The sequence below is a fragment of the Equus asinus genome, chromosome 20 (assembly GCF_041296235.1).
Source record: "Equus asinus isolate D_3611 breed Donkey chromosome 20, EquAss-T2T_v2, whole genome shotgun sequence".
NCBI classification, from domain to species: Eukaryota; Metazoa; Chordata; class Mammalia; order Perissodactyla; family Equidae; genus Equus; species Equus asinus.
Window position 1 is genome coordinate 16,787,809 of NC_091809.1, and position 13,050 is coordinate 16,800,858.

The window sequence follows — 13,050 nt, forward strand, 5'->3', positions numbered from 1 at the left end:
TAATTTTCCATTTAGAGAAAAGTTACAAAGAGACTCTGAGCTTCTGTATAGCCCACAGGTAACTTCCCCTGATGTCCACGTGACTCTTGATTAAACTCCATGCTTTATTCAGATTTCACCAGTTTCCGTTGTAGGATCCAGCCCAGGACCCCACAATGCACTTAAGAGATGTAACTTTTTTTAAAAATCATGTTGACATCCAATATGTTGTTTCCTGAAGAATATATGCACGTGGTCATGTTTATTTTTTTGTTGTTCAATTGAAGTGCAGTTTTCAGTTTTGAGATACATTCCTACCATTATCATCATTTTCAAGTGTGTCGTTGTCCGGTTCTGATAACCAGCCTTTGAAGATCTGAACTCGGTGGTCTTCCTGTGGCAGCCCCTCTCTCTCATCTTTTTATTTTATTTTTTTGAGGAAGATTAGCCCTGAGCTAGCTACTGCCAATCCTCCTCTTTTTGCTGAGGAAGACTGGCCCTGAGCTCACATCCATGCCCATCTTCCTCTATTTTATTTGTGGGATGCCTGCCACAGCATGGCTTGCCAAGCGGGCCATGTCCACACCCGGGATCCGAACCGGTGAACCCCGGGCTGCCGAGAAGTGGAACGAGCGTACTTAACCGCTGCGCCACTGGGCCGGCCCCTCCCTCATCTTTTAGATTCTGCTCCTTTCTTCATTCCTCATGATTCTTTTTTTTTTTTTTGGTGAGAAACATTGTCCCTGAGCTAACATCTGTGCCAGTCTTCCTCCATTTTGTATGTGGGACGCTGCCACAGCATGGCTTGATGAGCAGCGTGTAGGTCCACACCCGGCATCGGAACCTGTGAACCCCGGGCTGCTGAAGAATACGCAAACTTAACCACTACCTCACGGGTTGGCCCCGCCATGATTCTTTACTAAATCATTTTCTGATATTTAAGACCCTGCCTTCCCCTTTCTGCTTGATATTAGAGCTTTGAAATAAACCTCTTCTCTGAGCTCTTCCTCTTCCTCTCAAAAGAAATTTTTTTAAAAAGGAAAGCACGTTTAATTGAAACAAAACAAAGGAGTGATCATCTCTAATAACAGGCAAGCATCTACTCATTGTAAAATATCACTGCAGGGGCCAGCCCCGTGGCTGGTACCATTTAGGTACCAAAGTATCAGTGGATGTCATTGGAGAAAAGGAAAACTCCATTTAGGTGGGGAACCTCAGAGTTTTCTGCCAACCAACCTGCTTCAGGGACAGAAAGATCCTTGGCCATTTATTTTTGTTATTGTTTGGGTTTTTGGTTTGCGTTTTAAGGCACAATGCTTCCTGAGATGCCAACCCCATTCAACGATGTGACATTAACAAAATGTCAGCTGTATCCAGCAAAATGAATGTCCGACCTGGGCTTGCAAATAAGTCTTATATCCTGGTTATGTTGGAGCCAGATAGACACACGTAAAAGATCACATCGTTTCTTTTGTCTAGACACAGGCAAATAAGTTATTGAATATTTGGGCTAATAACACAGTAAATTTTTCTATGCCTTGGGGTGATGTGGAGGAGTTACTCACGAAGGCAAATTCTCCCACGCGATCGGGGACAGGAGGGCGCAGCTGGGACCCATCGCCCTTGGTTTCGAGCCTGCTGAACTGAGCCCAGGGCCAACTGGTAGCTCACCCAGCCAGGGGTCATTGCTTAAGAGCCACACCTTTGCCCATTTCTGTGCTCCCCAGCAGCCCCTGGGGAGGCTTTGCCACCAGGTCTCCTGGTTTCCACCCAGGAGAAAGTCTTGCTGTCGGCCAGCTCTCAGTGGAGCGGCCCCGCTTCCTGTTGAGAAGTTCTGGATTTTCAATGAGTTCTCAGGAAGTGTAGTTTTATCACTGTTGGTTTTTAGTCAATGTTGAGTTCTAGGGGCTGAACCATGTTCCCCCAAATTCCCATTTTGAAGTCCCGGCCCCCAGTGTGATGGTATTTGGAGGTGGGGCCTTTGGCAGATGGTGAGGGTTAGATGATGTCATGAGGGTGGGGCGCTCATCATGGGATCAGTGCCCTTATAAGGAGAGACACCAGAGGGTTCACTGTCTCTCTCTCTGCCACGTGAGGACACAGAGAGAGGTAGCCGTCTACAGTCCAGGAAACAAGTCCTCACCAGGAACCAAATCAAGATCAGATGGCCCTGATCTTGGACCTTCCAGCCTCCAGAACTGTAAGACATTTCTGTTGTTTAAGCCCCGCCCCCGCCCCCCACCCCGGGTCTGTGGTATTTTGTTACGGTGGCCCGAGCTGAGTCAAGACACTGGGCATGAGCGCCCTTTGTTTTTTTTTGTGGGTGGTGCTTTGGTTTATTTCGAACTTTTCCTTTTGAAATCCTCATAGACTCAGTAAATTGCAGAGATGGTCCCGAGAGGGCAGGTGTACCCTTCACCCACTGGTTTCTTCTCGGGTAACTAGAATAGGATCTCAAAACCAGGAAACCGTCATCGGGACAATATATGAGTTTAGTTCTGTGCCGTTTAATCACATATGCGGATTTCCGTAACTACCGCCGCCTCCAAGATCCAGGGCTATTCCATCACCACAAAGATCACCCCTGAACTTCCACTCTAGGGTCACGCCCCCTGCCCTGCCCCCTCCATCGATAACTCCAGCGGCCACCAATCTGTTCTCCAGCTCTATCATTTAATTTTGTCATTTCAAGAATGGTATGAATGGAATCATCCAGTGACCTCTTGAGGTTGGCTTTTTTCTCTCAGCACAATGCCAATGAGATCTGTCCAGGTTGTTGCATGTTATCAATGGTTCCTTTTCCTTGCTGAGTAGTATTCCGTGAAATGGATGGACCACGGTTTGTGTAACCATTTACCCGCTGATGGACAGGTGGTTGGTTTCCGGTTTGGGGCTGTTACAAATAAAGCTGCTACAAATGGTCAGGTATAGCTTTTTGCCTTGACATAAGTGTTGCATTTCCCTGAGATAAATACCCAGGCGTGCAATTGTTTACAATCGTTTCTTCACAAACTACCCAACTTTTTTCCAGAGTCTGTTCCATTTTACATTCCCACCAGCAACGGATGAGTGATCCACTTTGTCCACATCTTCGCCAGCATTGGGAGCCATCATTATTTTTTATTTTAGCCATTTTAATGGCGATAGCTCATGGGGGTTTTAATTTGCATTTCTGTAATGGCTAATGATGTGGAACATCTTCATGTGCTTTTTTACCGTCTGTATATCTTCAGCAAACGTATCTTCTTCTCTTTAGCTCATTTTCTAAATCAGTTGTTTGTCTTTTGAGCTTTGAGAGCTCATTAATTTTCTAAATACTAGTCTTTTGTCAGATGGGCAGTTGGCAGATATTTTCTCTTGCTCTGTCGCTTATCTTTTCACCCTCTTTTTTTTTAATTAGTTTTTTTTTTAAAAAGGTATGCTTGGTGCTTTTTTGTTTGTTTGTTTTTTGGTGAGGAAGATTGGCCCTGAGCTAACCTCTGTTGCCAATCTTCCTCTTTTTGTTCTCCCCAAAGTCCCACTACATAGTTGCAAATTCTAGTTGTACATCCTTCTAGTTCTTCTGCGTGGGACGCCACCACAGCACGGCTTGATGAGCAGTGCTAGGTCCGCACCCAGGATCCAAACCCGTGAACCCCATGCCGCCAAAGTGGAGTGCACGAACTTAACCACTGTGCCTCCAGGCCGGCCCCTCATCCTTTTAACAGAGTCCTCCACGAGCAGAAGTTTTTAATTATGACAAAGGGAATGCAGAGATAATTTTTTCTTTTATGGATCAAGCTTTTGGTGTCACGTCAAAGAACTCTTCACTTTCCAAGCCTGAGAAGATTTTCTCCTATATTATCTGTGAAAAGTTTTATAGTTTTACATTTTCCATTTAAATCTGTGGTCCATTCTGAGGTTCATTTTTAGGCCTGCGGCTCTGGGCATCGTTGTTCTTTCTATTTTAACTTCCGGAATTATCCACAGAGTAACGCAAAATCTGATTTCGTAGTATCATGATTCGCAAGTCTATCACTCAGTGGCATAACCCACATGTCCTGAATGATATTTATGCAAAAAAATACACATTTTGCTGTTAATATTATCCTTTCGCTATCGGTGAGGGATTTTCTAACACAGATCTCAGGATCACTCATTATTAAACATTATTTCTCAACTTATAAAACTGTTTACGACAGTAGCAGTTAAGTCTGGATTGTGGTTTTCTGGATTCTTTCTAGTTTTATACCTTTTTGAGATTTTTAAGTTTTCTAAACACATAGTCAAGAAGATACCACAATTTTTTTTTTTAAGATTTTATTTTTCCTTTTTTCTCCCAAAGCCCCCCAGTGCATAGTTGTGTATTTTTAGTTGTGGGTCCTTCTCGTTGTGGCATGTGGGACGCCGCCTCAACATGGCTTGATGAGCAGTGCCATGTCCACGCCCAGGATCCGAACTGGCGAAACCCTGGGCCGCTGAAGCAGAGTGCGCAACCTTAACCACACGGCCATGAGCCGGCCCCACAATTTTTCTTTTAATCATGTTAGTTTTATCGTAATTTGGGAGTAGGGGGCTCTTGTGTTTTTTTTTTATTGGATAGTATCAGGTTTAGGAAGAGTATTCTTTCTGGCTCACACTATCTTTTAAGCCGCAAGATACCTTTTTTCTTTGTCTTTTGAGGCACGAGGTTAAGATTTGGGGAGGGTTTTTTCCACTATATTTTGACTCTTTTTTTAATGCCATCATGCTGGTGTAGCATCCAAATGAAGCGGGGCAGAGAAATCAATGGGTTGTCTCGTCATTGATTTCATCTATTCTCAGGTGGCCGACAAGCCAGGAACTGTGAACTGAAAGCTTCACTTTGTATCAGATTTTCTTAATTGCCTCTCAGACCCTCGCCTGCAGCTCGCACTTGCTAGAACTCTCCAGAGACAGGCGGCGGTCTCCTCCTGAAAGAAAAGTCTTCGCTGAGACAAAGAGTGGGGAGCAACACTGAACCTCACTAAATAGGAGAAAAGGAGCCGTTATTTCCAGCCTTTGGAACCGCTGTGCAGCTGGGGGAGGCCGCCCCTCCTAACTTGTCGCCTTATCTGGTCCGTGTGAGTGGCCTTTTGCAGAAAACTGCAGGGACTCTGTGTCAGGGCCCAGCTACCTTCAGAAGATGTTTCTAGTTACTTTCCGTTGAGCAACAGGAGGAATCTGCCATTTAGAGTATAAAATTCTTGCTTGAATGTTGATATTTCTAGAAGCCAGTGTGCTTGTAGATTGTAAAGGACAGTTTAAAACTCAGATGGTGACTTGAATTGTCAGATTGGGCTTCCTCGAAAAGTGACTTTCAACACATTCGTGGCTATTAAGTCTTGTTAATAGAATTTCCTTCCTACCAGAATGGGGTTGTTCTTGAGTATCAGAGAAAAAAGTCTTTGACCTAAAGGACTTTGCAGCAGACCAGCCTCGGTGGCCTGGGGTTCACAGGTCCAGATCCTGGGTGTGGACCTACACACCACTTGTGAGGCCATGCTGTGGTGGCGTCCCACATACAAAGTGGAGGAAGATTGGCACAGATGTTAGCTCAGGGCCAATCTTCCTCAAGCAAAAAGAGGAAGATTGGCAACAGATGTTAGCTCAGGGCCAGTCTTCCTCACCAAAAAGAACCCTCAAAAATCACCATGAGATCAGGCTGCTGTCGTGTTTGCTGCTCAGAACAGGGTGTGCATTTTTTCTGCAGGCCAAGAACTTTTTCCATTTTCACTGTTCACTTCTTATTTTCATCACTGCCTCTTCTCTGGGTCCCCTTGGAGAAACAGCTCGGTGATATACGGTCACCGCAGTGGGCCAGGTGCCTGCCAATCGATGGCACCTCTCGACAGTGAGCAGACGGTGCTAATTAGGCTCCGAGACGGCTCTTCTGGCCATGCAGACAGTGCTAGGCAGCGCTCTGCTGAAGTCTGCTCCGAGGCGCAGCTCCCAGCACCACACACTGCCTGTCTGTCCCACCATGGCTGTCTGGTTTCAGAAAACACGGTGGCTGGATGAATATGTGTTCCTCTGTCTCTCCGAGCTGAGGGCAGGATGACGAACGCATCCTGTGTGTTCACCCGCGGAAAGATGGCTCTGCCTCCTAGGAGTTCATTTATTTTTCTATCAGCGTTCCTGAGGTAGAATTCACATCCCATACTATTCACCCATTTAGTGTCCAATCCAGTGGCTTGTGGTGTAGTCACAGAAAGAAAGCCCGGACCCGTTCGTTGTCAGCCTCCAATCTCCCCGAGCCCTAGGCACCTATTAATCTACCTTCTGGCTCTGTTGATTCACCTGATCCACACATTTTCTATAGATGGGATCCCACAATATGTGGGCCTTTGTGCCTGACCTCTTTCACTTGGTGTCGTGTTTTCCAGGTTCATCTGCAGTACAGCACGTAACGATACTTTGTTCCTTTTTATGGCTGCATAATATTCCCTTGTACGGATGAACCACATTGGGTTTATCCCCTCATCAGCTGGTGGACATTTGGGTCATTTCCACTTTTGGCCGATGTGAATATTGCCACTCTGAACGTTCACGTAGAGGTATTTGTGTGGACGTGTATTATCACTTCTTTCGGCCGTATACCCAGGAGCAGAATCACTGGATCCTATGGGAACTCTCTGTTCAGCCGTTCTGAGGAACTGCCAGACTTTTCCAAAACACTACACCAGTTTTCATGCCCACCAGCAGCCTGACATTTTGCACGGTGATCCCCTCCATCTAGATGTAAGAAAACTGTGACGAGATGTCTGAGGCTGTCCCCACCCTGGCAGGCAGACCTCCGGGCCCCTGGGCAGCTGGTGTTTTAAGCGTAACTGGGATTTGTTTTAACCGGGGATGGTAAGACACACAGTCACAGAAACGACTGCCGTGAAGGAAGAAATTTATACTCAGTCCCCTAGAAGCAGGAGGCAGGGCCTGCCACGCAGGGCCACACGGGGAAGCACCAGGTCAGTCAGGAGGCAGCAGGAGAGAGGGAAACACAGGCAAGAACCCTTGTTGTGGTTTCCAGGGGAGGAAAGGGTGAGGCAGGGTAAGCAGGGTTGGGATGGGCTAGTCTGAACAATCCCAGCGGCTCTGGGATGTACACTCTGTCCCTAGTCGTCTGGCACCTGGCCCTGGGGCAATCGGGTATGGGAGGGTGGCCCTGAGTGTGAGAGCCCCAGAGAGGAGCGGGTGCCGTGTGGGCTCTGCACTGGTTGGTTTGCACGTGAAAGGCACTCTTGTAGATGAGTCCATTACTATCTCCAGGAATCTGCTAGCCCTGGGAGGGGCAGGCTTTCCAGGGTCAGCAGGGCCCCGGGTGTCACAGCATCAAAAATACAGAATAAAAGACATGCTTAATGCAGCTGGTCTGTGGCAGAGCCACTGACTCAGGTCTTGATCCATCAGTTATTCCCATAGTGGCACATGTTACGGAAAGACTCAGTTAATGACTGTCCACCTCCTATTTTAAAAGTCTTAGGTACCTCAGGGCTGGCCCAGTGACATAGGGGTTGGGTTCACCGGTTTGGGTCCTGCACACTGCTCGTTGAGCCATGCTGAGGCGGCGTCCCACATAGAAGAACTACAAGACATACAACCAGGATATACAACTACGTACTGGGGCTTTAGGGGAAAAAAAAGAAAAAAAAAGAGGAAGATTGGCAACAGATGTTAGCTCAGGGCCAATCTTCCTCACCAAAAAAAAAAAAGTCTTAAGTAGCTTGAGAGGAAGTGGTGGTTAGACTGTTTCAGAGGAAAAAGAATAATTTATCTCAGTAGGTTACATTTATCTCAGTAGGTTATACTGCCAAATGCACATCATTAACCTTTTCTGTAAAAAGTCCCCCTCCCAAAATAGAACACCATCTCAGGTGCTTTTTGGAAGTATGCATATAATAAGTTATAAAGAACTATGAAGGGGGCCGGCCCAGTGGTGCAGTGGTTAAGTGCGCATGTTCTGCTTCTGTGGCCCCAGGTTCATCGGTTCGGATCCCGGGTACAGACATGATACCGCTTGGCAAGCCATGCTGTGGTAGGCGTCCCACATATAAAGTGAAGGAAGATGGGCACGGATGTGTGCTCAGGGCCAGTCTTCCTCAGGAAAAAGAGGAGGATTGGCAGATGTTAGCTCAGGGCTAATCTTCCTCAAAAAGAAAAGACAGAGATCTATGAAGAATATCAGTGCTCTGAGGAAATACGGCTCGTATTTGAGAGCAAACAAGGGTGTTCTTCTAAAATCCAATGCATTCTCATTCAACAGTGTTTTTACGTAGTCGATCCTCATTATTTGCGGATTCTGTATTTGCAAATGCACCTACTCACTATGTATGTTTATAACCCCCAAATCAATGCTCGAGGGGCTTTCAAGGCCATTCACAGAGGTGTATAGAATGGTAAAAAATTTGAGTCGCTGAATGCGTACCTTTCCAGCTACGGTTGAATAAGGCGACACTCTGCCTTCTTGTTTCAGCTCATTCTGTAAACAAGTGCCCTGTCTTGTGGGGTATTTAATGCCCTGTTTTTCACATTTTTGTACTCTTTGTTGGTGATTTGGCTGTTTAAAACGGCCCCCAAGCATAGCGCTGAAGTGCTGTCTGGTGTCCATAAGCGCAAGGCTGTGACTCGCCTAACGGACGAAATACGTGAGCTAGATATGCTTCCTTCAGGCCTGAGTGATAGCCCTGTTGGCCGTGAGTTCGGTGGTACCGGATTGACAATGTACATTACGAAGAGTGTCGCCCAGTAGAAACACACATAACCCAAGGTTATGGATTGACTGGTTGACAAAAATGTAACCAAAAGCTTCCAGGAACCTAGCCCTGTATTTCCCCTGGGAACAGCAGCTCCGTATTCACTAATTCAGTGTTCACTGGGGCTTTATAGAACGTCGCCACCAGGAATAATGAGAATCGACTGTCCCTTTTCACTTTGAAATAAAGACTCACAAGAAGTTGCAGGAGTGGTACAGAGTTCCCACGTACCCTTCACCAAGCATCCCCCACTTATATCTGACGTAACCACAGTCCATGGTCACATCCAGGATGCTGACAGTGACACGATATTAACTCGGAGACAGACCCTGTTCGGATTTTGCCAGTTGTGGCGAAAGAGCGGTAAATGGTTCAATGAAGTTTTATCCTGTGCATAGATTTGCATCACCAACACCACAGTTAAGATGCAGAACCGTCCCGTCACCCCAAAGTAACAATGATTTCTTATTTGAGAAAATCATGGCAAAAAGATACATGACATGAAATGGGGCCATTGAACCATCCATCTCTGGAGCTCTTTCGTCTTTCCAAACGGAAACTCTGTCCCCATTAAACAGAAGTCCCCACGCCCTCTCCTCCATCCCCTGGGAGCCCCCATTCTTTCTGTCTCCACACTTCTGACTCCTCTCGGGACTTCCTAAAGTGGCATCATAGAGTATTCACCCCTTTGCGTCTGGCTTCTTTCACTGAGCAGAATGTCCTGAAGTTTCACCCACGTTGTAGCAGATATTAGAATTTCCTCCTTTTTGTGGCTGAATAAAATTCCATGAAACGATGACTTATTGACACCCATTTTGTGCGTGGCGCTGTCCTCTATTCTGTTGGGGAGACAGCTGATCAAAATAAATAAGTAAATTATATTGTATGTTAGAGGGGCCGGCTCATCCTTCTTTAAGCTGAAATTCTCTCTCTTGTCACCTTTTGAGTCCAGTGGCACCTGGGACCCCTACACATGGCCCTTAGACATGAAAACCTCAAAGTATCTTTGCAATGATCCAAGGAGGATTTAGCCCATTTACCATAGATTTAGCATTCCCGATGATTTACTAAAATCCTTTGCAACCAGTAATTCTTGGAACGTGTTTCTGTGACTTTTTCTTCTATGGGCTGTTTGATGAAAGAAGATCCATCCGAATTCAGGCAGGCCCTTGGCTCACAGGAGCAATCTGTCAGCCTTGCCAGGATGCTGGGCAAAGGACGCATTTCAGGATTTGTCCCCTATTTGCACGTCCAGTCATAATGCCTGGGTGGTGTTTAACATGGTGTGGGAATGGCAGGGAGTGCCTGCCCTGGACCGTGGAGGCCTCAATTTCTGATTTGTCACCTTTGTCCATGGCTGTTGGTACCTGAGTAATATCCTCATCACCTTTGTCTACTATAATAATAGTAATTGTTAGCCATTTATGAGCATGACATCGGGATGGTTCAGGTCGCTGCCCAGATGGCATCCTCACCGTGCTGAGCTGAGGGGAAGAGTGAATGGCTGTAGATGATGTGTGTTCTACGTGTCATATGGCATCTCACCACTTGGTTAAGTCTCAGTTTACAAGCTTTCTTCGTTACTCCCCTTCCAGAAGTTTTCTCTCTGACACATACACACCTGCACATTCGCAGCCACCCTAAATTAAAACTCGTTCAAGGGGCCGGCCTGGTGGCGCAGCGGTTGAGTGCGCACATTCCGTTTTGGCGGCCCGGGGTTCGCCGGTTCAGATCCCGGGTGTGGACAGGGCACCGCGTGGCAGGCCGTGCTGTGGTAGGCATCCCACAGATAAAGTAGAGGAAGATGGGCACGGATGTTAGCTCAGGGCCAGACTTCCTCAGCAAAAAGAGGAGGATTGGCAGCAGATGTTAGCTCAGGGCTAATCTTCCTCAAAAAAAAAAAACCCTCAGTGTGCCAAATCTGCCTGCCCAGAAAAGCTCCCGAGACAAGTGTATTTTACCCTAGGGCTGGCCCTGTGCCCACCCATCCTGAGGGTCTCAGGCTCCATGCTACTGAGAACCAGAATCCCCACTACTTTCTTCAGAGAACGTAGAGAAACCGGTGGGTGGGTGCACAGGGGACCCAGGAGCAGGGTTGGGAAGGTCACCAAACAGATTTCTTCTTTGCTGCTGTTTGTCTTGGAGCAAAGCTTTCACATGTGGCTTTCACCCTGAGAATAAATTAGCCAAGTGGCCCATCTCAGCCAGGCTTGACTTGAGTGATTGGCTTGTCTAATAGGAGCGGGCACATGAGCCTAATTAACGGTAGCCTGACTTTCGAAGAGTCGCATCTTCTGGTCAGTGGGAAAAGTAGTGGGTGGGCACAATGCGTTCTAATATCTCAGCTCAAATTAACAAGCAGGAGAGCGTGAACAACGCTTCGGACCCCCTGTTGTGTGTGTTACAGTCACCTATAAAGTAGGATCAGAGCCTCTCGTCCCCTTCAGTGGTGAGATTGTCAGAGCGCTTACGAACAGTGGCTCGTGGAGCGGAACATCATGCGTGCCCTGTGGTCTCCAGGCTTAGGATCTTCCCGACATCCGATCCCAGATTGCTTACAATCGCGTGTGATGTCGGCTCGAGCCACGCCAAGCCCAGAGCTCCCTGTTTCCTGATTGTAGATTTTTTACAGTGAACATAGACCGTTTTCCGCTTTGTAGCCTCTGCGAAGACAGAAGTGTCAGGATTTTTCTTACTGTTATTTTATCAAAGGAGAAAACACTGCAATTTCCACACCAAGCGGTCACAGTGGGGACCCATTTCCTGCCCTCTGGACTCGCTGCTGCAGCCAATACAGTAAGAGAAGACGCAGCTTTCCATTTCTAGAAGGATCAGTCGGAGGTATTAAAAACGGTGCAGCCCGGCCTCGCAGCGCGCCGGGTCTGGGAGCCCTGACCGTGAACATGGGGAACGCGAATTCCAAAGGCAGTGACAGAGACGGCGCGCTCCACGGCCACCCTGAGCTGGCTTTCTACAGCCGCCCCTTTCCTAGAAAATGGAGCGAGAATGTCTTTCTCGATAACGAGCTGCTGACCTCCAAGATCCTGTCCGTGCTGCGGCCACAGTCGGAGCGGGGTGTCCGGCCGGGCCACCTCCACTACCCTACCCACTTTCTCAGCACCAACTCTGTCTTTGCCTCTGTCGCAGCGTCCCTGAAGGAGCACCCGAGGGCCACCCTCTTGTCTGATGGCAGCCCGGCCCTGCCCAGGAATGTCGGCATGACGGTCCCGCAGAAGGGGGGTCCACAGCCAGCACCCAGCCCGGCGGGAACGGGGACACGACTTGGGTAAGCCAGGGTCCTCGCTCTGTCCTCAGGCAGATGAAGGGAGGGACCCGGGTGTGTGGCCGGCCACGGGGACCCTGCACACAGCCTCTCCGAAAGGAGACCCCTCCAGGGCTGTGAGTATCTGCTCATCGGCCCCCAAGCAAGCGGTGACATTCCCTTTAACTCTTGCTTCGGAGATTCAGCCCTTTTCCTCTTTCAAAGATGTGTTCTGGGTGTCCTCGGCCGTTGGGAGGCAGCTGGCTTCGTGCTCTTGAAGGACCCTCGGACAGGGCTCCTTGCTGTACTCAAGATGGTGCTGGAAGCCCACTGAGGTTTCCCTGGAGGTTGTGCCCCATTATTTATGCCTTACCCCGGTTTTCCAGGAACCCTGAAGTGGTTCCCTCAGTCTGGCATTCCGCAGGGTCCAGGGAGAAAATCTCATACTGAAAAAAAATGTCATTGCGATGATCCTTATGTGAATTTGTGGGGAAAGCAGCTGATCCTTTTTCCTCTGAGGATTCTCTCTCTGCCCTCAACTGTGAGTGAGGCTGTGTCCACTGACTCTTGCTAGAAAGAATTCCAGGGGCTCCAATGGGCTCCCGTGGCCTCTAAAGGAAGTGTACAATTAACCAGCCTCAGAATGGACCTCGACACTAAATTAAAGTGACTTATGACAGAAGTCCTGATGTTACGTTGACAGTCTCCTAATTTTTAAAAATGATCTGTGGCAAAGTTAAGACTTACGTTGAAATCTGGAAAGTTCTCAGTATCTAATCAGATTAAGTAACAATCTGATTTGCCTTCGTACAATGAGGTGTGTGTGTGTGTGTGTGTTTAATTCAATTTTGTGAAATAATTGTGTTTGTGTTTTTTATTTAGACCGGTCACAGGAGAGATGGATGATGCCGACTCTGGGTTTTTGAAATTTAAGCAGGCAGCCGATGACTCCCTTTTGCTTACGTCTTCAAATGCCGAAGCCATTTTTGTAGAAGGTACAGTCACCCCGATTCTTTCACGGATGTCACGTGGTCTCCGTGCTCCCTGGGGAGTGCTGGGTCC

General features: G+C 47.7%; 1 protein-coding gene across 11 annotated transcripts in view; it reads left to right on the forward strand.

Moving 5' to 3' along the window:
- The window catches only part of ARHGEF18 (Rho/Rac guanine nucleotide exchange factor 18), a 92,619-nt gene that overhangs the window by 58,311 nt on the left and 21,258 nt on the right, over positions 1-13,050 (forward strand). For all 11 annotated transcript variants that reach the window (XM_070491848.1, XM_070491849.1, XM_070491844.1 and 8 more), the window contains 2 exons: positions 11,874-12,012; positions 12,871-12,983. In XM_070491848.1, coding sequence (XP_070347949.1) covers positions 11,874-12,012; positions 12,871-12,983 — 252 coding nt within the window. The remainder of the gene's footprint in view (positions 1-11,873; positions 12,013-12,870; positions 12,984-13,050) is intronic.